The sequence below is a fragment of the Oncorhynchus kisutch genome, linkage group LG4 (genome assembly GCF_002021735.2).
Source record: "Oncorhynchus kisutch isolate 150728-3 linkage group LG4, Okis_V2, whole genome shotgun sequence".
Taxonomy (NCBI): domain Eukaryota; kingdom Metazoa; phylum Chordata; class Actinopteri; order Salmoniformes; family Salmonidae; genus Oncorhynchus; species Oncorhynchus kisutch.
The window spans coordinates 82,918,900-82,945,702 of NC_034177.2; the positions used below are offsets into that span (position 1 = coordinate 82,918,900).

At 45.9% G+C, this 26,803-nt stretch overlaps 1 protein-coding gene across 1 annotated transcript; it reads right to left on the minus strand.

Annotated features, from left to right (window-relative positions):
- Positions 1 to 2,006: 2,006 nt before the first annotated feature.
- Positions 2,007 to 26,218, minus strand: LOC116374046 (golgin subfamily A member 7B-like). The gene is made up of 5 exons (XM_031823844.1): positions 26,129 to 26,218; positions 14,207 to 14,332; positions 9,299 to 9,451; positions 4,153 to 4,254; positions 2,007 to 2,844 (listed from the first exon to the last, which is right to left on the minus strand). Exons 1-5 carry the CDS (start codon positions 26,138 to 26,140, stop codon positions 2,758 to 2,760), a joined length of 480 nt encoding a protein of 159 aa, XP_031679704.1. The 5' UTR covers positions 26,141 to 26,218; the 3' UTR covers positions 2,007 to 2,757.
- Between the last annotated feature and the right edge of the window lie 585 nt (positions 26,219 to 26,803).

Sequence of the window (26,803 nt, forward strand, 5' to 3'; positions counted from 1 at the left end):
GAGGATGACTGCTTGTTCTTCAAAAGTGCCTTCCTCACCATCTTAAATAAGCATGCCCCATTCAAAAAAAAATTGAACTAAGAACAGATATAGCCCTTGGTTCACTCCAGACTTGACTGCCCTTGACCAGCACAAAAACACCCTATGGCACACTGCACTAGCTTCAAATAGTCCCCACAATATGCAACTTTTCAGGGAAGTCAGGAACCAATATACACAGTCAGATAGGAAAGCAAAGGCTAGCTTTTTCAAACAGAAATTTTAGTCCTACAGCACTAATTCTAAAAAGGTTTGGGACACTGTAAAGTCCATGGAGAATAAGAGGACTTCATCTCAGCTGCCCACTGCACTGAGGTTAGGAAACACTGTCACCACCGATAAATTCACAATAAGCAAGTATTTCAACGGCTGGCCATGCTTTCCACCTGGCTACCCCAACCTCAGCCAACAGCTCTGACCCCCCGCAGCCAATCTGGATCCCTACAAATCTGCTGGGCTAGACAATCTGGACCCTGTCTTTCTAAAAGTATCCGCCACCATTGTCGCAACCCCTATTTCTAGTCTGTTCAACCTCTCTTTCATATCATCTGAGATTTCTGAAGACTGGAAAGTGGCCGCGTCATCCCTCTCTTCAAAGGGGGAGACACTCTAGACCCAAACTCTTACAAACCTATATCCACCCTGCCCTTCTTTTCTAAAGTCTTCGAAAGGCAAGTGAACAAACAGATCACCGACCCTCTTGAATCCCTCCGTACCTTCTTCGCTATGCAGTCCGGTTTCCAAGCTGGTCATGGGTGCACCTCAGACACGCTCAAGGTCCTAAACGATATCATAACCACCATCGATAAAAAACAGTACTGTGCAGCTGTCTTCATCGACCTGGCCAAGGCATTCGACTCTGTCAATCACTGCATTCTTATCGACAGACTCAACAGCCTTGGTTTCTCTAATGACTGCCTCGCCTAGTTCACCAACTACTTCTCAGATAGAGTTCAGTGTGTCAAATCGGAGGGCCTGTTGTCCAGACCTCTGGCTGTCTCTATGGGGGTGCCTTCCCTTGGTTCAACTCTCGGGCCAACTCTTTTCTCTGTATATATAAATGATGTCTCTCTTGCGCCGGGTGATCCTTTAATCCACCTCTACGCTGCCAACACCATTCTGTATACATCTGGCCCTTCTTTAGACACTGTGTTAACAAACCTCCAAACGAGCTTCAATGCCATACAACACTCCTTCCGTGGACTCCAACTGGTCTTAAACGCTAGTAAAACTAAATGCATGCTCTTAATGTTAGATCGCTGCCCGCACCCTCCTGCCGGCCTAGTACCACTACTCTGGACAGTCCTGACTTAGAATATGTGGCCAGCTATATATACCTAGGTGTCTGGCTAGACTGTAAACTCTCCTGTAAACCTGGTTGGCTGGTCCTCGCTACATATTCGTCGCCAACCCCTGGCTCCAGGTCATCTATAAGTCTTTGCTAGGTAAAGCTCCACCATATCTCAGCCCACTGGTCACCATAGCAACACCCACCCGTAGCACGCGCTCCAGCAGGTATATATTTCACTGGTCATCCCCAAAGCCAACACCTCCTTTGGCCGCCATTCCTTCCAGTTCTCTGCTGCCAATGACTGGAACGAATTGCAAAAATCACTGAAGTTGGAGACTTATATCACCCTCACTAACTTTAAGCATCAGCTGTCAGAGCAGGTTACCGATCGCTGCAGCTGTACACAGCCCATTTCTGCTCTTTTGCACACCAGTATTTCTACTTGCACATCCTCATCTGCACATCTATCACTCCAGTGTTAATTGCTAAATTGTGGCCTATTTATTGCCTTGCCTCCTTACTTCATTTGCACACACTGTATACAGATTTTCTATTGTGTTATTGACTGTACGTTTGTTTGTGTGTAACTCTGTGTTGTTGTTTATGTCGCACCGCTTTGCTTTATCTTGGCCAGGTCGCAGTTGTAAATGAGAACTTATTCTCAACTGGCCTACCTGGTTAAATAAAGGTGAAATAAAATAAATCAAATACTACTACTTCAAAATATTCAATTTGATCCAGTTTGCTACATCAGGAAAATAATCCTGCAGCAACAGGAAATGTGAATTACTTTGTGGATTATAATTAATTCACATATTTGTAGGGGTTGATCCATTTTTTAAGTGGAAATTGACACGTTAACATTTTGGAAATTACAGACTTCAGAAGCCTTTTTAAACCTCAAATACACTACACATTTTACATTTCCTGCTTAGCAGGAAAGTTCTCCTGGAACAGGTTGATCAAATTAAGATCCTACATCTGTATTGGCTATGGCATAATAGTTCCAATTGAAGTCATGGAAACACAGGGAATGGTGACACAGCAGAATGACAGTCGGCTGAATGAGTAGTCTGCCAGAAACATGAGTCTAACCATCAGATACTCAAAGATGTGTGTTTCCATGTCTGCTCCTGTTCTTCAGTAGCCTCATCCTGGCCTCTCTCTTTAGTCTCACTGGCACACATCTACAGATAGTATATACAATCAATGTTTACTTCCTGTATGACATATGCATCTATACTCAGAACTAGAGACAGTATATTGATTAGATATGCATCTATACTCTAAACTAGAGATAGTATATTGATTACATTGATATACATCTATAATCAGAAGCGGGTGCTCTCTTGTTTCAGCATGCGGATGTTGATGAAAGATCTGCCGCTTCTGTGGTGGTACCCATATCCCTGGTGCTGATCCTCCAGTCACCGCTGGCTGATGCCACCAGATGACACACTGCTGCTGTGGCTAGAGCCGCTCGAGCCGCGGTCCTCAAACACACTCACCTCGATCTGAAGGACAGGGATTAAGGAGTATGAGAGAGAGAGAGAGAGAGAGAGAGAGAGAGAGAGAGAGAGAGAGAGAGAGATGGTGTGGGACACTGGGTACTACGTGTCAGATGGTGTCAAATGGTACAGTCACGCAAAAATGCACATAAACACACACACAAACATACACAATATTTAGCACTGTGTAAAAAAGTTATTATTGTGTAGGTAATAGCTTGGCCTTCTGTTATCCCTCTGTGTTTCTCATTCTCTCAGGAGAGAGAGGGACAATCCAGCCAGGCCAGTGTGATGATCCACTGGACACATCACTGTGTACCAAATGGCACCTATTCACTATATAGCCCCATGGACCCTGGCCAAAAGTAGTGCACTATATTGGGAATATGGAATAGTACCCATTATCTTTATCCCTGCCTTTCCCTGTAGAGTGACAGAGGAGAGAGCAGCTCTAGGGGGGAGTGAAAGAGGAAACAACAGCGCCAGGGGGAGTGACAGATGAGACAGCAGTTCCAGGGGGAGTGACAGAGGAGACAGCAGTTCCAGGGGGAGTGACAGAGGAGACAGCAGTTCCAGGGGGAGTGACAGAGGAGACAGCAGTTCCAGGGGGAGTGACAGAGGAGACAGCAGTTCCAGGGGGAGTGACAGAGGAGACAGCAGTTCCAGGGGGAGTGACAGAGGAGACAGCAGTTCCAGGGGGAGTGACAGAGGAGACAGCAGTTCCAGGGGGAGTGACAGAGGAGACAGCAGTTCCAGGGGGAGTGACAGAGGAGACAGCAGTTCCAGGGGGAGTGACAGAGGAGACAGCAGTTCCAGGGGGAGTGACAGAGGAGACAGCAGTTCCAGGGCGAGTGACAGAGGAGACAGCAGTTCCAGGGGGAGTGACAGATGAGACAGCAGTTCCAGGGCGAGTGACAGAGGAGACAGCAGTTCCAGGGGAGTGACAGATGAGACAGCAGTTCCAGGGGGAGTGACAGAGGAGACAGCAGTTCCAGGGGGAGTGACAGAGGAGACAGCAGCTCCAGGGGGAGTGACAGAGGAGACAGCAGCTCCAAGGGGAGTGACATAGGAGACAGCTGCTCCAGGGGGAGTGACAGAGGAGGGGGAAGGAAATTAGGAAGAAACCGTTTTTTTGTGAGCTACAACCACACTAATATAGCCCTCTAACCCTCAGGCTTTGTGTTGTCACTTACTCACCAGCAGTCAACCCTATAAACCAACCCCTTACTTCCTATTAAAGTTCTAGCATGGTTCTGAGGTTAGAAATAAGACCAGCTGTGTAACAATAGACCAATTTATCGCTCAAAAGGATACGACTCTCATGCCTCTCTCTATAGGGTCTGTCAGTAATAGACCTCTGGGGGCGTAGATCTTCTCATTCTGCTCCTGGATGTACCCTGAGATCTTCTTCAACATCTGATAGAGGGAGAGGAGAGAGAGAAGAGGTGGAGGGAGAAAGACAGAGACAGAGAGAGAGAGAGAGAGAGAGAGAGAGAGGGGGGGGGGGGGGGGGGGGGGAGAGGGTGAAAGACAGACAGACAGACAGAGAAAGACAGACAGAGAGAGAGAGAGAGAGAGAGAGAGAGAGAGAGAGAGAGAGAGAGAGAGAGAGAGAGAAAGAGAGAGAGAGAGAGAGAGAGAGAGAGAAGAGAGAAGAGAGAAGAGAGAAAGAGAGAATGAGAGAAAGAGAGAGAGAGAGAGAGAGAGGATGTAGCTTAGATTGAAAAATTCAATAGGCGAAATGCTAAAGAATCTTTACCCCTCACTCTTACGTACAGTATATATATACACATTTATTTATATATCTCCACTGTATACGCAAATCACGGCAAAGTGGTTCTTGTTTCAGTCTCGTCTTGGTCATGTTCGCGTATGGTCAAACAAAATCACCATAATAATTGGTTGACAATAGCGCCTCCCACAATGCAGGCAATGGCAATCCAATCAAATGTTACAGGTCACATACACATATTTAGCAGATGTTACTGGTCACATACTCATATTTAGCAGATGTTATTGCGGGCGAAATGCTTGTGTTCCTAACTCCAACAGTGCAGTAGTATCTAACTCACAACAATACACACACATCTAAAAGTAAAAGAATGAAATTAATAAATATTAGGATGAGCAATGTCAGAGTGACTAAAATAGAGTTGAATAGAAAACAATATACATATGAAATGAGTGAAGCAGTATGTAAAGCAGTAACATTATTAAAGTGAGCAGTGATTCCATGTCTATGTATATGGGGCAGCAGCCTCTAAGGTGCAGGGGTGAGTAACCGGGTGGTAGCCATCTAGTGATGGCTGTTTAACTGATGGCCTTGAGATAGAAGCTGTTTTTCAGTCTCTCGTTCCCAGTGTACTGACCTCGCCTTCTGGATGATAACAGGGTGAACAGGCTGTGGTTGTTGTCCTTGATGATCTTTTTGGCCTTCCTGTGACATCAGGTGGTGTAGGTATTCTGGAGGGCAGGCAGTGTGCCCCATGTGATGCGTTGTGCAGACTGCACCACCCTCTGGAGAGCCCTGCGGTTGCGGGCGGTGCAGTTGCTGTACCAGGCGGTGATACAGCCTGACAGGATGCTCCCAATTGTGCATCTGTGAAAGTTTGTGAGGGTCTTAGGAGCCAAGCCAAATTTCTTCAGCCTCCTGAGGTTTCCACCCCCTGTCTGTGGGGTGGACCATTTCAGATTGTCAGTGATGTGTACGCCAAGGTACTCGAAGCTTTTCACCTTCTCTACTGCGGTCCTGTCAATATGGATAGAGGCGTGTTCCCTCTGCTGTTTCCTGAAGTCCACCATCAGCTCCTCCATTTTGTTGACGTTGAGGGAGAGGTTATTTTCCTGGCACCATTTCGCCAGGGCCCTCACCTCCTCCTCCTTGTTGTCTGTCTCATCATTGTTGGTAATCAACAATCAACTACTGTTGTGTTGTCTGCAAACTTGATGATTGAGGCGTGCGTGGCCACGCAGTCATGGGTGAACAGGAAGTACTGGAGGGGGCTGAGCACACACCCTGTGTTGAGGATCAGTGAAGTGTAGGTGTTGTTTGCTTCACCACCTGAGGTCTGCCCGTCAGGAAGTCCAGGACCCAGTTGCACAGGGCGGGGTTCAGACCCAGTGCCCCGAGCTTGATGATGAGCTTGGAGGGTACTATGGTGTTGAATGCTGAGCTGTAGTCAATGAACAGCTTTCTTACATAGGCATTATTCTTGTCCAGATGGGATAGGGCAGTGTGATGGTGGTTGCATCGTCAGAGAACCTATTGGGCCGGTAAGCAAATTGAAGTAGGTCTAGGGTGTCGGGTAAAGTAGAGGTGATATGATCCTTAACTAGCCTCTCAAAGCACTTCATGATGACAGAAGTGAGTTCCAGACACACACACACATATAAAGGAAAATACACACACTAGTCTTCCTGGGTGGGTATAGCATATCTCTGTCATCCGTCATCTGTCATTTACTGAGATTTTATTAAATCTAGTATAAATAAACTGCTTTCTTCACATATGATCTCTAGATCTCCATGTTGCACACATCTTATCTGACAAAGATATTAGGAGAGGAGAGCAGAGAGACCACTGAATGGCAATGAATGTAGTGTGTCTTGACTCACTTCCAGTACTTTTCCATGGGTTTGATCACAAAAATGCTTACAAAAACAAACGAAACCTTTAATAGAGATTAATTCTGTGTCTCGATTTGCAGTCTGAACTTCAGTATTGTCTCAGTGAAAGAATGTTTATGAGAACGTAACAAAAACATGGAGATGAATGTTATCAGAGAAGAGGGGCAGGCTGGGAGTTTTTGCTCTCTTAACATCTTGTTCCGTCTGACCTAATGACAGGGACACACACAGTTGAGTGGAAGATTAATCTGTGTGTGTGTGTGTGTGTGTGTGTGTGTGTGTGTGTGTGTGTGTGTGTGTGTGTGTGTGTGTGTGTGACCATAGCAGCATCAAGATAAAGGCCAGGTGATTAATCCCTTTATCAGCTGTGTTTATGCCTGACAGTCACTTAGATGGAAAACACACACACACACATATACACACACCACACTAGCATGGAAACACACCCACACACATACTCAGCCAAATGCCCTGAGATAAAGTCTGACTGAGCCTGTCTCTGATATACTGTGTGTGTGTGTGTGTGTGTGTGTGTGTGTGTGTGTGTGTGTGTGTGTGTGTGTGTGTGTGTGTGTGTGTGTGTGTGTGTTTTCGTTTAACTATCCTTTTGGGTACCAGACGTTCTCACAAGAATAGTAAAACAAGGACAATTCAGACAAGTGGGGACATTTTGCTGGTCCCGATGAGGATTTAAAAAAAAACATTCTTGGCATAGGATTAGGGTTACAATTAGGGTTAGGGTTACAATTAGGGTTAGGGTTACAATTGTTTGTGTGTGTGTGTGTGTTTGTGTGTTTGTGTGTGTGTGTCCAGCTGATAGGAGGACACACACCAGTGAGCATGTATGAGTGGACAGATTCTAAGGATTACACCAGGTCTAGATTAACATCTCTGTCATCAAAGCACACTGATTACACAGAGCATTTCAGAACAACTACTGAAAAACCTGACTAAAACGGTTTTCTGCTGAAACATTACACTATCAAACCAGTTGAGTTTATTTCCCTGCATCAAATGGCCAGTTTCCAAACTGGTATCAGTGTATCAAACCAGTGTGTGTGTGTGTCTGTGTGGGTGTGTGTGTGTGTGTGTGTCTGTGTGGGGATGTGTGGGTGTGTGTCTGTATGTGTGGGTGTGTGTGTTTGTGTGTCTATGTGTGTGAGTGTGTGTGTGTGTGTGGGTGTGTGTATGTGTGTGTTTGTGTGTCTGCGTGTGGTGTGTGTGTGTGTTTATGCGTGTCTATGTGTGTGTGTGTGTGTGTGTGTGTATGTGTGGGTGTGTGGATGTGTGTGTTTGTGTGTCTGCGTGTGGTGTGTGTGTGTGTGTGTGTGTGTGTGTGGGTGTGTGTGTTTGTGTGTCTGCGTGTGGTGTGTGTGTGTGTGTATGTGTGGGTGTGTGTGTTTGTGTGCACCTCACTGGTCTAATCCCCCTGGTCTCAGCGTGTATATAAAGCCACATAGAGCATGATCAAACTGAGAGACATGGTTAGGTTGAGGTCAGCAGAAGCATGGCACATCAGCATTGTAACTATCCACAGGAGCATGGATGGCTAGCGCTGAGTAAGCAATCGATAGCATTAGCGTAGCTTATCCAGCCGTCCATGTTACCTTAGCGTAGCATGTTAACAATAATATGCTGCGCAAAGACTCTACGATAACGTAACATCAATCACAGCAGCTGGATAAGCTACGCTACACTAATGCTAACATTTGCCCTGGCATGACGGGATATCAATCGCTAAGCTGTCATTAGCACTGACCTGAGAACAGATGTTCCTCTCATTTCATTTTGCTCCCCTCTCCTCTTCTACTTTTCTCTCTTTCTTTGCTCTCTCAGAAGAAAGGAGTAAAGACCGCCTGGCTTGACATTCATTGGATGGAATGAAAGTGGAGAGCGAAGTGTGTCTGTGTGTGTGTGTGTGTGTGTGTGTGTGCCCTTAAATTGTGTGCGTATATGTGTCTGTGTGTGTGTGTGTGTGTGTGTGTGTGTGTGTGTGTGTGTGTGTGTGTGTGTGTGTGTGTGTGTGTGTGTGTGCATGCATTCTTGCGCACGTCTGTATGTGTGTGTGTGTGTGTGCCCTTAAATTGTGTGCGTACATGTGTCTGTGTGTGTGTTTGTGTGTGTGTGCATGCATTCTTGCGCACGTCTGTGTGTGTGTGTGTGCTTGCATTCTTGTGCACGTCTGTGTGTGTATGTGTGTGTGTGCCCTTAAATTGTGTGCGTACATGTGTCTGTGTGTGTGTGTGTGTGTATGTGTGTGTGTGTGTGTGTGTGTGTATGTGTGTGTGTGCCCTTAAATTGTGTGCGTACATGTGTCTGTGTGTGTGTGTGCGTGTGCATGCATTCTTGCGCACGTCTGTATGTTTGTGTGAGTGTGTGCCCTTAAATTGTGTGCGTACATGTGTCTGTGTGTGTGTGTGTGTGTGTGTGTATGTATATGTGTGTGTGTGTGTGTGTGCATGCATTCTTGCGCACGTCTCTGTGTGTGTGTGTGCGCCCTTAAATTGTGTGCGTACATGTGTCTGTCTGTGTGTGTGTGTGTGTGTGTGTGTATGTGTGTGTGTGTGTGTATGTGTATGTGTATGTGTATGTGTATGTGTATGTGTATGTGTGTGTGTGCCCTTAAATTGTGTGCGTACATGTGTCTGTGTGTGTGTGTATGTGTGTGTGTGTGTGTGTGTGTGTGTGCATGCATTCTTGCACACGTCTGTATGTGTGTGTGTGTGTGTGTGTGCCCTTAAATTGTGTGCGTACATGTGTCTGTGTGTGTGTGTGTGTGTGTGTGTGCATGCATTCTTGCGCACGTCTGTGTGTATGTGTGTGTGTTCAGTACCTTCTCATAACGTGTCTCCATACAGAGGAAGATGAGGTAGGCTGTAGCGCACGCCAGACATCCCTCCATGTAGGACTGGCCTCCCATCTTCTCTGCCTCTGCATAGTAGCTGTTCAACGTCTTCACTGTGTCTTCCAACAGGGTCCGCTCAATCTACACACACATGAACCCACGCAAGCTCATACGCAAGGACAAATACACAAGGACGAAGGAACACACACACACATATAACATCCACACACACACATATATCACACACACACACACACACACACAAACACACAAACAAACATATACACTCACAGACACACACACACACACACACACAGACACATGTACGCACACAATTTAAGGGCACACACACACATACACATACACACACACACAGCACCCCCCACCAGGCACATTCTGTTCTCCCAAAATAAATGTTTGTTCTACCGATGTAGAAACTCATGAGTCACTTGTAGCATTGAAGAATGAACTAAACAACCTTGAAAAGCTCCAACACTACAAACGTGACGTGACAAAGCAATAAGGCACACAACATCAGGAAACAAACAACTTACAGTGTCTGACAGTTCACACTTCATCTGGATAGTCCACCTGTAGATGCTGTACAGACTATCAGTAACATTTCAACTAACTATCGACTAACCCTAACCTTAACCCTTATCCTAACCCTTACTCTAAACCCAACCTTAACCCTTACTCTAAACCCAACCTTAACCCTTACTCTAAACCCAACCTTAACCCTTACTCTAAACCCAACCTTAACCCTTACTCTAAACCCAACCTTAACCTTACTCTAAACCCAACCTTAACCCTTACTCTAAACCCAACCTTAACCCTTACTCTAAACCCAACCTTAACCCTTACTCTAAACCCAACCTTAACCCTTACTCTAAACCCAACCTTAACCCTTACTCTAAACCCAACCTTAACCCTTATCCTAACCCTTACTCTAAACCCAACCTTAACCCTTACTCTAAACCCAACCTTAACCCTTACTCTAAACCCAACCTTAACCCTTACTCTAAACCCAACCTTAACCCTTACTCTAAACCCAACCTTAACCCTTATCCTAACCCTTACTCTAAACCCAACCTTAACCCTTACTCTAAACCCAACCTTAACCCTTACTCTAAACCCAACCTTAACCCTTACTCTAAACCCAACCTTAACCCTTATCCCAATCCTTACTCTAAACACAACCTTAAACCTTACTCTAAACCCAACCTTAAACCTTACTCTAAACCCAACCTTAACCCTTATCCTAACCCTTACTCTAAACCCAACCTTAACCCTTACTCTAAACCCAACCTTAACCCTTACTCTAAACCCTTACTTTAACCCTTATCCTAACTCTTACTCTAAACCCAACCTTAACCCTTACTCTAAACCCTTACTTTAACCCTTACCCTAACACTTACTCTAAACCCAACCGTAACCCTTATCCTAACCCTTACTCTAAACCCAACCTTAACCCTTATCCTAACCCGTACATTAAACCCAACCTTAACCCTTACTCTAAACCCTTACTTTAACCCTTATCCTAACCCTTACTCTAAACCCAAACTTAACCATTACTTAACCATTACTCTTAACCATTACCATTACTCTAAACCCTTACTTTAACCCTTATCCTAACCCTTACTCTAAACCTAACCTTAACCCTTATCCTAACCCTTATTCTTACCCTATCCTTAGCCCTTATCCTAACCCTTATCCTAACCCTCAATCAATCCCTATACCAGTCTGCTGTTCCCACATGCTTCAAGAGGGCCACCATTGTTCCTGTTCCCAAGAAAGCTAAGGTAACTGAGCTAAACGACTACCGCCCCGTAGCACTCACATCCGTCATCATGAAGTGCTTTGAGAGACTAGTCAAGGACCATATCACCTCCACCCTACCTGACACCCTAGACCCACTCCAATTTGCTTACCGCCCAAATAGGTCCACAGACGATGCAATCTCAACCACACTGCACACTGCCCTAACCCATCTGGACAAGAGGAATACCTATGTGAGAATGCTGTTCATCGACTACAGCTCGGCATTCAACACCATAGTACCCTCCAAGCTCGTCATCAAGCTCGAGACCCTGGGTCTCGACCCCGCCCTGTGCAACTGGGTACTGGACTTCCTGACGGGCCGCCCCCAGGTGGTGAGGGTAGGCAACAACATCTCCTCCCCGCTGATCCTCAACACTGGGGCCCCACAAGGGTGCGTTCTGAGCCCTCTCCTGTACTCCCTGTTCACCCACGACTGCGTGGCCACGCACGCCTCCAACTCAATCATCAAGTTTGCGGACGACACAACAGTGGTAGGCTTGATTACCAACAACGACGAGATGGCCTACAGGGAGGAGGTGAGGGCCCTCGGAGTGTGGTGTCAGGAAAATAACCTCACACTCAACGTCAACAAAACTAAGGAGATGATTGTGGACTTCAGGAAACAGCAGAGGGAACACCCCCCCCCATCCACATCGATGGAACAGTAGTGGAGAGGGTAGCAAGTTTTAAGTTCCTCAGCATACACATCACAGACAAACTGAATTGGTCCACTCACACAGACAGCATCGTGAGGAAGGCGCAGCAGCGCCTCTTCAACCTCAGGAGGCTGAAGAAATTCGGCTTGTCACCAAAAGCACTCACAAACTTCTACAGATGCACAATCGAGAGCATCCTGGCGGGCTGTATCACCGCCTGGTATGGCAACTGCACCGCCCTCAACCGTAAGGCTCTCCAGAGGGTAGTGAGGTCTGCACAACGCATCACCGGGGGCAAACTACCTGCCCTCCAGGACACCTACACCACCCGATGCTACAGGAAGGCCATAAAGATCATCAAGGACATCAACCACCCGAGCCACTGCCTGTTCACCCCGCTGTCATCCAGAAGGCGAGGTCAGTACAGGTGCATCAAAGCTGGGACCGAGAGACTGAAAAACAGCTTCTATCTCAAGGCCATCAGACTGTTAAACAGCCACCACTAACATTGAGTGGCTACTGCCAACACACTGTCAACGACACTGACTCTACTCCAGCCACTTTAATCATGGGAATTGATGGGAAATTATGTAAATATATCACTAGCCACTTTAAACAATGCTACCTTATATAATGTTACTTACCCTACATTATTCATCTCATATGCATACGTAGATACTGTACTCTATATCATCGACTGCATCCTTATGTAATATCACTAGCCACTTTAACCATGCCACTTTGTTTACATACTCATCTCATATGTATATACTGTACTCGATACCATCTACTGTATCTTGCCTATGCTCCTCTGTCCCATCACTCATTCATATATCCTTATGTAAATATTCTTTATGCCCTTACACTGTGTATAAGACAGTAGTTTTTTGGAATTGTTAGTTAGATTACTTGTTCGTTATTACTGCATTGTCGGAACTAGAAGCACAAGCATTTCGCTACACTCGCATTAACATCTGCTAACCATGTGTATGTGACAAATTAAATTTGATTTGATTTGATTTACTCTAACCTAACCTTAACCCTTACTCTAACCTAACCTTAACCCGTATCCTAACCCTTACTTTAACCTAACCTTAAACCTTAGCAAGCAGTTGCTTATTGATAGTATGACCATCTGTAAAGCAGATGGACAATCCAGACTATCCAAATAAAGTGTGACGAGAGTTGTACTGTCACTGGTTTAAAAACACTGCTATGATTCTGTACATTAGTTACACTTGTGAACTCGGAATTGGACATGTGGAGAAGAAATAGTCTGGAGGTGTCTGTGTTACTGAGAGAACAGACAGAACTGTAAGCTCACTCTCAAAGCTATCTGTTCCTGAAACAATCCTTCTCCTGTCCCCCTCTCTATCCATCTTCTCACTCATCACCTCTTCCTCTCTTCACTCTCCCTCTCTTTTTAAACTTGCCTCTCTACCTGCTTCCCTCACTCTGTCTCTGTACGTGACATGACATCCCCCCTATACCCCTTCTCCCTATGTCCCCTCCCCCATCCTCCCTCCCTCCTCCCCTATACCCCACCTCCCTATGTCCCCTCCCCCATCCTCCCTCCCTCCTCCCCTATACCCCATCCTCCCTATGTCCTCTCCCCCATTGCCCCTCCCTCCTCCCCTATACCCCACCTCCCTATGTCCCCTCCCCCATCCCCCCTCCCTCCTCCCCTATACCCCACCTCCCTATGTCCCCTCCCCCATCCCCCATCCCCCCTCCCCCCTCCCTCCTCCCCTATACCTCACCACCCTATGTCCCCCCTCCCCTATACCCCACCTCCCTATGTCCTCTCCCCCATCCCCCCTCCCTCCTCCCCTATACCCCACCTCCCTATGTCCTCTCCCCCCTATACCCCACCTCCCTATGTCCTCTCCCCCATCCCCCCTCCCTCCTCCCCTATACCTCACCTCCCTATGTCCCCCCTCCCCTATACCCCACCTCCCTATGCCCCCTCCCCTATACCCCACCTCTCTATATCCCCCTCCCTTATACCCCACCTCCCTATGCCCCCTTCCCTATACCCCACCTCTCTATGTCCCCTCCCCTATACCCCACCTCCCTATGTCCCCTCCCCTATACCCCACCTCCCTATGTCCCCCCCCCTCCCTTATACCTCACCCCCCCATGTCCCCTCCCCTATACCCCACCTCCCCATGTCCCCTCCCCTATACCCCACCTCCCTATGTCCCCTCCCCCCTCCCCTATACCCCACCTCCCTATGTCCTCTCCCCCTCCCCCTCCTCTATACCCAACCTCCCTATGTCCCCTCTCCCCTCCCCTCTCATCTCTTGGACATGAGATGTGTCACACAGGTGTGTGTGTGTGTGTGTGTGTGTGTGTGTGTGTGTGTGTGTGTGTGTGTGTGTGTGTGTGTGTGTGTGTGTGTGTGTGTGTGTGTGCTCACCCTGCTGTCCAGCTCAGAGGGGAACTTAGTCTGGAAGCGACAGGTAGTCCCTTGGCTGTAGTCTCTCTGGATGAACACCTTGGTGGCTACAGACACACTGTGTCTCAACTCCTGTAGGTTATGGAACTATGGAGAGAGAGAGACAGAGAGAGGGGAGAGATGGGAGAGAGAGATACAGAAAGGGGGAGCGAGAAAGGGGGAGCGAGAGAGACAGAGAAGGGGTGAGAGAGGCAGAGAGAGGGGAGAGACGGGAGAGAGAGATACAAGGGGGAGGGAGAAAGGGGGAGCGAGAGAGAGAGAGACGGGAGAGAGAGACAGAGAGGGGGAAGGAGAGAGGGGGAGGGAGAGAGACAGAGAAGGGGAGAGAGAGGCAGAGAGAGGGAGAGAGAGAGACATAGGGAGACAGAGAGAGACAGAGAGGGGGGGAGAGAGGGGGAGAAGGACAGAGAGAGACAGAGAGGGGGAGAGAGAGGGGGAGAATGACAGAGAGAGAGACAGAGAGGGGGAGTGTGAAATAAAGAGGGGTAAGGGAGAGAGGGAGAAGGAGAACATCCAGACAATGCAGTACAGTCCCCTTAATGTCTCTCTCAGTGGCTGCAATCGCCTCTCCCTCCATCCCTCCAATCCATCTCTCCCTCCATCCCTCTCTCCCTCAATCTCTCTGCCATCCCTCTCTCCCTCAGTGGCTCTAAATATAATTTTGACTAACACTAACATGCCTCTCCCTTCGTCCCTCTCAAAGCTGCATTTGTACAACAGTAAGCAGGCCACTACTCATGAATTTATCATCTCTGCATTATTTAAAGAGGAAAAGAGAATAGAGGGGGATGAGAGGAGGAGAGGGAGAGAGAGAAGAGATGGATGAGAGGAGGAGAGAAATAAGAGAGGGATGAGAGGAGGAGAGGGAGAGAGAAGAAAAGAGGGATGAGGGGAAGAGAGGGAGAGAGAGAAGATGGGGATGAGAGGAGAGGGAGAGAGAGAGAAGAGGGGGATGAGAGGAGAGGGAGAAAGAGAGAAGATGGGGATGAGAGGAGAGGGAGAGAGAGAGAAGAGGGGGATGAGAGGAGAGGGAGAGAGAGAGAAGAGGGGGATGAGAGGAAGAGAGAGAAGAGAGGTAGGCTCTGACAGCCCTCAGTCAGTCCCGTGAGATTAGTCTTTCTTTCTCAAGTTCAGGTTTTTCTTCCTTCCATCTTTTTTTCTTCTCCATCCTTCTGTTGCTTGTTTACCACAACAAGCGTTCTTCTTTTCATTGTGAATGAAGAGGTAGATACAGGAATTTGAATTGCATCAAATACAAAATATCTTATGAAGCTTAAAATGGAAACTGTAAATGGTATTGTCAAGCTGCATACTACAGTTGTAGTTCAGGATATTCACATACTTGATGATAGGAATCTGTGTACCTTTCCAATTGATTTATTTGCATTTTATTAGGATCCCCATTAGCTGTTGCGAAAGCAGCAGCTACTCTTCCTGGGGTCCACACAAAACATGAAACATGATATAATACAGATCATTTAAAAAAAAAAAGAACAGATCGAGGACAGAACTACATCCATTTAAAAAAACACCCATAGCCTACATATCAATACACACATAACAGGGGAGTAGCGCTGTGCCGTGAGGTGTTGCTTTATCTGTTTTTTTAAACCAGGTTTGTTGTTCATTTGAGCAATATGAGATGGAAGGGAGGTCCATTCAATAATGGCTCTATAAAATACTGTACGCTTTCTTGAATTTGTTCTGGATATACATCTTGAATTTCTTCTGAATATACATCTTGAATTTCTTCTGAATATACATCTTGAATTTGTTCTGGATATACACCTTGAATTTGTTCTGGATGTACATCTTGAATTTCTTCTGAATATACATCTTGAATTTCTTCTGAATATACATCTTGAATTTGTTCTGGATATACATCTTGAATTTCTTCTGAATATACATCTTGAATTTCTTCTGGATATACACCTTGAATTTGTTCTGGATGTACGTCTTGAATTTGTTCTGGATATACACCTTGAATTTGTTCTGGATGTACGTCTTGAATTTGTTCTGGATATACACCTTGAATTTGTTCTGGATATACATCTTGGATTTGTTCTGGATATACATCTTGAATTTGTTCTGGATATACACCTTGAATTTGTTCTGGATATACATCTTGGATTTGTTCTGGATATACATCTTGAATTTGTTCTGGATATACATTTAGAATTTGTTCTGGATATACATTTAGAATTTGTTCTGGATATACACCTTGAATTTGTTCTGGATATACATTTAGAATTTGTTCTGGATATACATTTAGAATTTGTTCTGGATATGCACCTGGAATTTGTTCTGGATATACACCTGAGCGTTCAAGCCCTCAAGGAAACCCCGCTAGCTTGATAGACAGCTAACCGTGGCAGTTATGCTAGCTGCTATGCCAAGCAGCTCATCAAACCCTTGGTCAGCAGGATCCCTGGACAGATTGCAGCGGTCCCAGCAACGGATTACCAACCGCGTTGAGGGATCCAAACTTAAAAGGTAGCTAGCTAGTAACCAACACTTTTTCAGAAACTTTCCAAACTTTCCAAAACAACAAACCGAGTTCTCCCTCATTCCGCGTTTATAAAAAAAGCATTAATTAATTCATCATGAATACAGAATAAAGTTCTGAAGATCTCATTGGCTTAGATTTTTTCCTTAGCCAATCAGCAGCTAAAGTCAAACACGTCTAATAGAAGTTACATCACATTGTGCATTTTTAAAACAGGCTACATGGAAACAACCAAAAAGCAGACTAGTTACAACCCCCCCCCCCCCCCCCCCCACACACAAACAAACAAACTCCCCCACACACACAAACACACACACTAATTCCATTATTCCTTAGAGGACTGATTGGAGAGAACAATTAGACTATTAAAACATTACACAGGGCTTCTGTTATCTGGCTCGCTCCCTCCCTCCACCCTTCTCTACCTTCATCCCTCTCTCCCTCCAACCCTCTCTCCCTCGTTCCTTCACTCCCTTCATCCCTCTCTCCCTCCATCCTTCTCTCCCTTCATCCCTCTCTCCCTCCATCCTTCTCTCCCTTCATCCCTCTCTCCCTCCATCCTTCTCTCCCTTCATCCCTCTCTCCCTCCACCCTTCTCTACCTTCATCCCTCTCTCCATCCTTCTCGCCCTTCATCCCTCTCTCCCTCCCATCTTTCTCTCCCTCCACCTTCTCTCCCTCCATCTTTCTCTCCCTTCATCCCTCTCTCCCTCCACCCTTCTCTCCCTTCATCCCTCTCTCCCTCCACCCTTCTCTCCCTTCATCCCTCTCTCCCTTCATCCCTCTCTCCCTCCATCCCTCTCTCCCTCCACCCTTCTCTCCCTCTCTCCCTCCATCCTTCATTTCCTTCTCTTCTTCCTCCCTGTTTTGTCTGCCTGCCTGCCTGCTTGTCTGTCTGTCTGTCTGTCTGTCTGACTGTCTGACTGCCTGTCTGTCCCTGCCTATCTCTCTTTTTCTACTCTTCTCTCTGTGTTTCTCTCCCTGTCTTAATCTCTCCCTCTCTCTCTCCCCCTCTCTTGCTCTCTCTCTCCCCTCTCTCTTTCCCCTCTACCCTCTCTGTCTCTCTCACTCCACACACGACACAGACATACACATTGTTCCGAAAGGGTTCTTTGTGCACCCTCTCTCCTTTTCAACAACCAGCTTGTTCTGACTGCTTTCCTCTGGATGTTAGGCCTCAACTCCGAATGGTTAAAGTAATGGTTAAGAGTTAAAGTAAGGGTTAAGGTTTGGGATAGGCTTAAAACAAACAAACGTGCAACCTTTGGAATCAGAGACATATGCTTATGCTTGTCCACAAAACCCTTGCAAAACGGAACCCTACGTTCTCAGACATGGATGGACGTCGATTACTGACTTGTATCATGGGTGACCTGGCTGCTATATGAGCTGCATTTGAGACTCCAGTGGGTGATGGTTACAAACGGCAGCAGCCTGTTCACATTAAATATGTCATGGATAATTGATGGGTCTTGGACATGAGATGTGTGTGTGTGTGTGTGTGTGTTTGATGGACCACTAGAGAAAATCTGCACGGCTCTGCCATCGACTCTAAGGCCTGGAAACACAACAGACCAATCTGACAGCTCAGTGTTCGGCTCCACTGCCTAACTTACATGGTCAGAAACCCTATCTCACGCTGGGCTCCACAAACCAGTGGGTCTGACAGAACACAGAATACAGTCTGACAAGGCCTAGGAGTCTCTGAGCAACAACTGTGCTTGTTACAGTGGACAGCAAAGACCTTGACACCCCCCTCCCCCACATACGCACACACAAGAGCGCTAACCAGCGGGCCAGGTCAGAGAGTGGGACCGCCTGAGACAAAATACCCACACTAACATATTGTATACTACATACTTACTGAGTATATACTACATACTATATACTATTAGTTAAATTTAGTATACTGTGAACAAACAGTATCCTTTCAGTTGAGTGTACTAGCGCTTTGCCTGTCTACCGGAAGTTGATGCTGTTGCTATGCAACCTCTTGCTAGCTTGTTAGCATAACAAATTACAAACTAGATATTTTACGACTTCGGGTCTGTTATTAAATTCAATATGGAGTGCCAGAGTGAGCTCAGAGTGAGCTCTGGGCGTTCGTAATTTCAGAGCGTTGTCAGATTGTCAGTTTGTAATTTCAGAGCGTTGTCAGATTGTCCGTTTGTGAATTCGTAGGGTTCAGAGCGGACACTGGATGCTCTGGCTACACTCAGACAGAGAGTGCTCTGAAACCAGAGTAGATAACCAGAGAGAATTTAGAAATGCACCCGAATCTCCATTGAGAACGCACAATGACTTTACCACTTAGCTAAACTAAAAATGACAGGAATAATCAAGTCAATAAACGTTGGGTAGTTAGTTAGATAGCATGTAGTTAAAATACTGGCAAGTTATGTATTAGTAGCCAACTAACGTTAGGTAGCTAGCTAACATACTGTTGTAATGAAATGCTATCCGTTTCATAAGGAAAGCATAGCCAACAAATTGTCAGTGAATGTAACTTATTTGAAAAGTCATTACTTTATGCCATTGCTGAACATTTTGTTAACATTTTTCATAATTCACTAAAGCAATAAATTTGTATCCGCTCTCGTTGAACATATTTCCGCCATTTTCTTTAAATCTGAAAACGTTGTGAAGCCATGCCCATTTTCTGAAGAATTGCATTATGGGCCCTAAAAGCACGGAAATGGGCCCTAGAAATGGGCCCACTGCCTGTATACATTATGGGCCCTAGTGTCCCCTGCTTGTATACATTATGGGCCCTAGTGTCCACTGCTTGTATACATTATGGGCCCTAGTGTCAAATCAAAATCAAATCAAATCAAATGTATTTATATAGCCCTTCGTACATCAGCTGATATCTCAAAGTGCTGTACAGAAACCCAGCCTAAAACCCCAAACAGCAAGCAATGCAGGTGTAGAAGCACGGTGGCTAGGAAAAACTCCCTAGAAAGGCCAACACCTAGGAAGAAACCTAGAGAGGAACCAGGCTATGTGGGGTGGCCAGTCCTCTTCTGGCTGTGCCGGGTGGAGATTATAACAGAACATGGCCAAGATGTTCAAATGTTCATAAATGACCAGCATGGTCGTATAATAATAAGGCAGAACAGTTGAAACTGGAGCAGCAGCACGGTCAGATGGACTGGGGACAGCAAGGACTCATCATGTCAGGTAGTCCTGGGGCATGGTCCTAGGGCTCAGGTCCTCTGAGAGAGAGAAAGAAAGAGAGAATTAGAGAGAGCATATGTGGGGTGGCCAGTCCTCTTCTGGCTGTGCCGGGTGGAGATTATAACAGAACATGGCCAAGATGTTCAAATGTTCATAAATGACCAGCATGTTCGAATAATAAGAAGGCAGAACAGTTGAAACTGGAGCAGCAGCACGACCAGGTGGACTGGGGACAGCAAGAAGTCATCATGTCAGGTAGTCCTGGGGCATGGTCCTAGGGCTCAGGTCCTCCGAGAGAGAGAAAGAAAGAGAGAAGGAGAGAATTAGAGAACGCACACTTAGATTCACACAGGACACCGAATAGGACAGGAGAAGTACTCCAGATATAACAAACTGACCCTAGCCCCCCGACACATAAACTACTGCAGCATAAATACTGGAGGCTGAGACTGGAGGGGTCAGGAGACACTGTGGACCCATCCGAGGACACCCCAGGACAGGGCCAAACAGGAAGGATATAACCCCACCCACTTTGCCAAAGCACAGCCCCACACCACTAGAGGGATATCTTCAACCACCAACTTACCATCCTGAGACAGAGCTGAGTATAGCCCACAAAGATCTCCGCCATGGCACAACCCAAGGGGGGCGCCAACCCAGACAGGATGACCACATCAGTGAATCAACCCACTCAGGTGACGCACCCCTTCCAGGGACGGCATGAGAGAGCCCCAGTAAGCCAGTGACTCAGCCCCTGTAATAGGGTTAGAGGCAGAAAATCCCAGTGGAAAGAGGGGAACCGGCCAGGCAGAGACAGCAAGGGCGGTTCGTTGCTCCAGAGCCTTTCCGTTCACCTTCCCACTCCTGGGCCAGACTACACTCAATCATAGGACCCACTGAAGAGATGAGTCTTCAGTAAAGACTTAAAGGTTGAGACCGAGTTTGCGTCTCTGACATGGGTAGGCAGACTGTTCCATAAAACTTTAGCTCTATAGGAGAAAGCCCTGCCTCCAGCTGTTTGCTTAGAAATTCTAGGGACAATTAGGAGGCCTGTGTCTTGTGACCGTAGCGTACGTGTAGGTATGTACGGCAGGACCAAATCAGAGAGATAGGTAGGAGCAAGCCCATGTAATGCTTTGTAGGTTAGCAGTAAAACCTTGAAATCAGCCCTTGCTTTGACAGGAAGCCAGTGTAGAGAGGCTAGCACTGGAGTAATATGATTAAATTTTTTGGTTCTAGTCAGGATTCTAGCAGCCGTATTTAGCACCAACTGAAGTTTATTTAGTGCTTTATCCGGGTAGCCGGAAAGTAGAACATTGCAGTAATCTAACCTAGAAGTGACAAAAGCATGGATACATTTTTCTGCATCATTTTTGGACAGAAAGTTTCTGATTTTTGCAATGTTACGTAGATGGAAAGAAGCTGTCCTTGAAATGGTCTTGATATGTTCTTCAAAAGAGAGATCAGGGTCCAGAGTAACGCCGAGGTCCTTCACAGTTTTATTTGAGACGACTGTACAACCATTAAGATTAATTGTCAGATTCAACAGAAGATCTCTTTGTTTCTTGGGACCTAGAACAAGCATCTCTGTTTTGTCTGAGTTTAAAAGTAGAAAGTTTGCAGCCATCCACTTCCTTATGTCTGAAACACATGCTTCTAGCAAGGGCAATTTTGGGGCTTCACCATGTTTCATTGAAATGTACAGCTGTGTGTCATCTGCATAGCAGTGAAAGTTAACATTATGTTTTCGAATAACATCTCCAAGAGGTAAAATATATAGTGAAAACAATAGTGGTCCTAAAACGGAACCTTGAGGAAGTGTCCACCGCTTGTATAGATTATGGGCCCTAGTGTCCACTGCTTGTATAGATTATGGGCCCTAGTGTCCACTGCTTGTATACATTATGGACCCTAGTGTCCACTGCTTGTATACATTATGGGCCCGAGTGTCCACTGCTTGTATACATTATGGGCCCTAGTGTCCACTGCTTGTATACATTATGGACCCTAGTGTCCACTGCTTGTATACATTATGGACCCTAGTGTTCACTGCTTGTATACATTATGGACCCTAGTGTCCACTGCTTGTATACATTATGGACCCTAGTGTCCACTGCTTGTATACATTATGGACCCTAGTGTCCACTGCTTGTATACATTATGGACCCTAGTGTCCACTGCTTGTATACATTATGGGCCTTAATGTTCACTGCTTGTATACATTATGGACCCTAGTGTCCACTGCTTGTATACATTATGGGCCCTAGTGTTCACTGCTTGTATACATTATGGACCCTAGTGTCCACTGCTTGTATACATTATGGGCCCTAGTGTTCACTGCTTGTATACATTATGGACCCTAGTGTCCACTGCTTGTATACATTATGGGCCCTAGTGTCCACTGCTTGTATACATTATGGACCCTAGTGTCCACTGCTTGTATATATTATGGGCCTAGTGTCCACTGCTTGTATACATTATGGACCCTAGTGTCCACTGCTTGTATACATTATGGACCCTAGTGTCCACTGCTTGTATACATTATGGGCCTAGTGTCCACTGCTTGTATAGATTATGGGCCCATAGATTATTTTGGCAAATGTAGTATGACATCCTTGACCTTTAAACATTCCAAGTTCTATCTATACTGTGACCAATAAACATACTACATACTCAATTTACATCACAAATAGTAGGATTAATGCAGTTAGTATGAGTATTCGAACACAGATTTAGTCACTGGGCTGAGCTGAAGCCTCACAGACATACAGTACCATAGGCTGTGCAGCTCTGCCCTCTACCCACCTGTAAAGGGTACAGCTCTGCCCCCTACCCATCTGTAGAGGGTACAGCTCTGCCCCCTACCCATCTGTAGAGGGTACAGCTCTGCCCCCTACCCATCTGTAAAGGGTACAGCTCTGACCCCTACCCATCTGTAAAGGGTACAGCTCTGACCCCTACCCATCTGTAGAGGGTACAGCTCTGCCCCCTACCCATCTGTAAAGGGTACAGCTCTGCCCCCTACCCACCTGTAAAGGGTACAGCTCTGCCCCCTACCCATCTGTAGAGGGTACAGCTCTGCCCCCTACCCTCCTGTAAAGGGTACAGCTCTGCCCCCTACCCATCTGTAGAGGGTACAGCTCTGCCCCCTACCCATCTGTAAAGGGTACAGCTCTGACCCCTACCCATCTGTAGAGGGTACAGCTCTGCCCCCTACCCATCTGTAAAGGGCACAGCACTGCCCCCTACCCATCTGTAAATGGTACAGCTCGGCCCCCTACCCATCTGTAGAGGGTACAGCTCTGCTCTCCACCCATCTGTAAAGGGTACAGCTCGGCCCCCTACCCATCTGTAAAGGGCACAGCACTGCCCCCTACCCATCTGTAAATGGTACAGCTCGGCCCCCTACCCATCTGTAAAGGGTACAGCTCTGCTCTCCACCCATCTGTAAAGGGTACAGCTCTGCTCTCCACCCATCTGTAAAGGGTACAGCTCTGCTCTCCACACATCAATAAAAGGGTACAGCTCTGCCCTCCAACCATATGTAGAGGGTACAGCCCCCACCCATTTATAGAGGGTAGAGGAGTCTGAACAACATCCCAGGACACTAAGTCTGTGTCCCAAATGGCACCCTATTCCTTAGTGCCATAGGTCTTTGGTCAAAAGTAGTGCACTAAGTAGGGAATAGGGAGCCATTTTGGGTCACAGTCTAAGCCCTTCACTGGTCAAAACGCCAGTTGGTTAGAGCGTTGCGGTAGCATCTCAAAGGTTGAGGGTTCAATTCCTGCAAGGATCACACAACAAATGCATACACTCACTGTGCTGTTTGGGTAGCAGTGTCTACTGAGTGACATGTAACTGCTTGATTTTAATGAATTAATAAACAATTTATCAGATTAGTGGTTAAAAGGATAATATAATGTGCCATCATACAGTGACATCAGACAACCAGGACAGTCATCACACACTGACATCAGACAGCCAGGACAGTCATCACACACTGACATCAGACAGCCAGGACAGTCATCACACACTGACATCAGACAGCCAGGACAGTCATCACACACTGACATCAGACAGCCAGGACAGTCACCCCATCAGACAGTGACATCAGACAACTAGGACAGTCACCCCACCACAGAGTGACATCAGACAACCAGGACAGTCACCCCATCAGACAACCAGGACAGTCACCCCATCAGACAGTGACATCAGACAACCAGGAAAGTCACCCCATCAGACAGCGACAGGCAAACAGTCAGAGCACATCCCTGCTGGCATTACAACTTGCTAAAAATAACACAGCCTCACTAACCCGCACACACCCGCAGACACACACACACACACACACACACACACACACACACACACACACACACACACACACACACACACACACACACACACACACACACAGTTAGTTAGTTAGAGGAATTTGTGAACGGTGTGTGTGTGTGAGTTGTTGATGCTGTTAGTTAGAGGACACAGCATCACAGCACATCCAGGCTAGGGAATATAGGCAGCTACAATCCAGATGACTTAGAAATGAGTGTTGAAATCCTGTTCAGATGATTTAGAAATTAGTGTTGAAATCCTGTTCAGATTATTTAGAAATTAGTGTTGAAATCCTGTTCAGAAGATTTAGAAATGAGTGATGAAATCCTGTTCAGATGATTTAGGGATTAGTGTTGAAATCCTGTTCAGATGATTTAGGGATTAGTGTTGAAATCCTGTTCAGATGATTTAGGGATTAGTGTTGAAATCCTGTTCAGATGATTTAGAAATGAGTGTTGAAATCCTGTTCAGATGATTTAGGGATTAGTGTTTAAATCCTGTTCAGATGATTTAGGGATTAGTGTTTAAATCCTGTTCAGATGATTTAGGGATTAGTGTTGAAATCCTGTTCAGATGATTTAGGGATTAGTGTTGAAATCCTGTTCAGATGATTTAGAAATGAGTGTTGAAATCCTGTTCAGATGATTTAGGGATTAGTGTTTAAATCCTGTTCAGATGATTTAGGGATTAGTGTTTAAATCCTGTTCAGATGACTTAGAAATGAGTGTTGAAATCCTGTTCAGATTCCTGGTGTGACCAACCTGGTGCTGAACACAGATGATCTACACATTTCAAGACTGTTTACACCCACTGAGCAATAGCCAAGTCTGCACAAGTCTTCAGGTTTTAGGCCAGGTTACTCTTTAGGATTTAGGCCAGGTTACTCTTCAGGTTTTAGGCCAGGTAACTTTTCAGGTTTTAGATCAGGCTACTATATAGGTTTTAGGCCAGGTTACACTTCAAGTGAGTATTCTTCATCTTCCAAAAAGTATGAAAATGTATGCACTCAACACTGTATGTCTCTCTGGATAAGAGGGTCTGCTAAATGCCTAATATGTAATGTAAAATGTCTAACACAGAATCTCATTTAGAACTCAGCCAGCTCTGCATAGCAATGTATTAACATTTCCAGAGTATGCATAATATAATGAGAAATGTGACCACACAAGCACCCACACACACACAAACACACCCACACACTCACACAGACACATCTTTGCCTCTGTCCATTTCCAGAGTATACATAATATAATGGGAAATGTGACCACACACACCCACACACACTCACACACTCACATCTTTGCCTCTGTCCATGGTGCTGATCATTATATGGTGGAGTGACCTCTAGCTGCGTGTACCCATCCGACCAACCAAGTTGGAGTCATGGAGGGACACAGACATACGTTCAAGAAATGTAGCCTTGATCAAGATTCATACATTGATATGCGCCCTGGATAACGGAATTGACAGTTACTCTTTCTTTGACATTCGGAACATACAGTGGTCTACCGGTGAAAGAAAAAGAGCGACTGTCTTTATATTTGGCCGATAGGTAAAATATTATGCAGTTTGCTGCCATGTGCCTTCTTGTTGTTGATCCCCGTTTCCGCCGTCTTAAAACGACCCTCCCGCCACCGAATGATACAGTGCACCAGGTGTTGGCTACTTCGTTGTTCATTCAAACATTCCGTATCTCCACGTTGAATCAAAGGCACAGCAAGGATAAACTGCATATCGCTATCAGACGAACCAAATGAGACAAAATCAACCTTCCATTCCGTTTCTCTCACAATTAGAAAAAATATATACACTTCCATTCATTATTATCCACAAGAACGAAGACGTTAAATTAGCCGAAATTGTTACCTCAGTCGACATGTTGCCATGAGACGGTGCAGGATCTGTCCCGTGCTGAAATCTTCTGCTCTTGGGACTGCGCGGCTCGTGCTTCGCGGGAGGGCGGGAACGCACTAGCGAGGCTCGAGTGTGTGTGTGTGTGAGTGAATGAGTGAGTGAGTGAGTGAGTGAGTGAATAAGAGAGAGAGAGAGAGAGAGAGAGAGAGAGAGAGAGAGAGATATGATCTGGGGTGAGTGGTTGGTAATTGGGTCATTACAAAACGTGGATAGTTTATAAGTATACCAATGATGGAGAAGAAAGAGAAGTTCTGAGATATGAAAGAGCAGACAGGAGTCTTCAAAGAAAGGATGCTGTGTAAAAAATATATCACTGATTCCTCTGTGTAAAAAACAGAGGTCATTTTTCTTTTACCCTTTGTGGTTTCCCACGTTTATTAATAATTAATGGGAAATGCCTGCTTTTCCATCCTTCTCTCCATCCTTCTCTCCATTGGCTGTAAACAACAACAACTGTTATCTCCTGCTGTTTCCTTGATAACTCAGTCAAGCACAAAGACTGAGAGAGAAACTTGAGGCAACAATCATGAACAATCAACATTGCTGTGTTCCTGTCGAATTGGACTGATTTGCAAGTTCTCTCTGAAAAATGTAGTTAATTTAATCTGATATCCATAAGGTTCCATT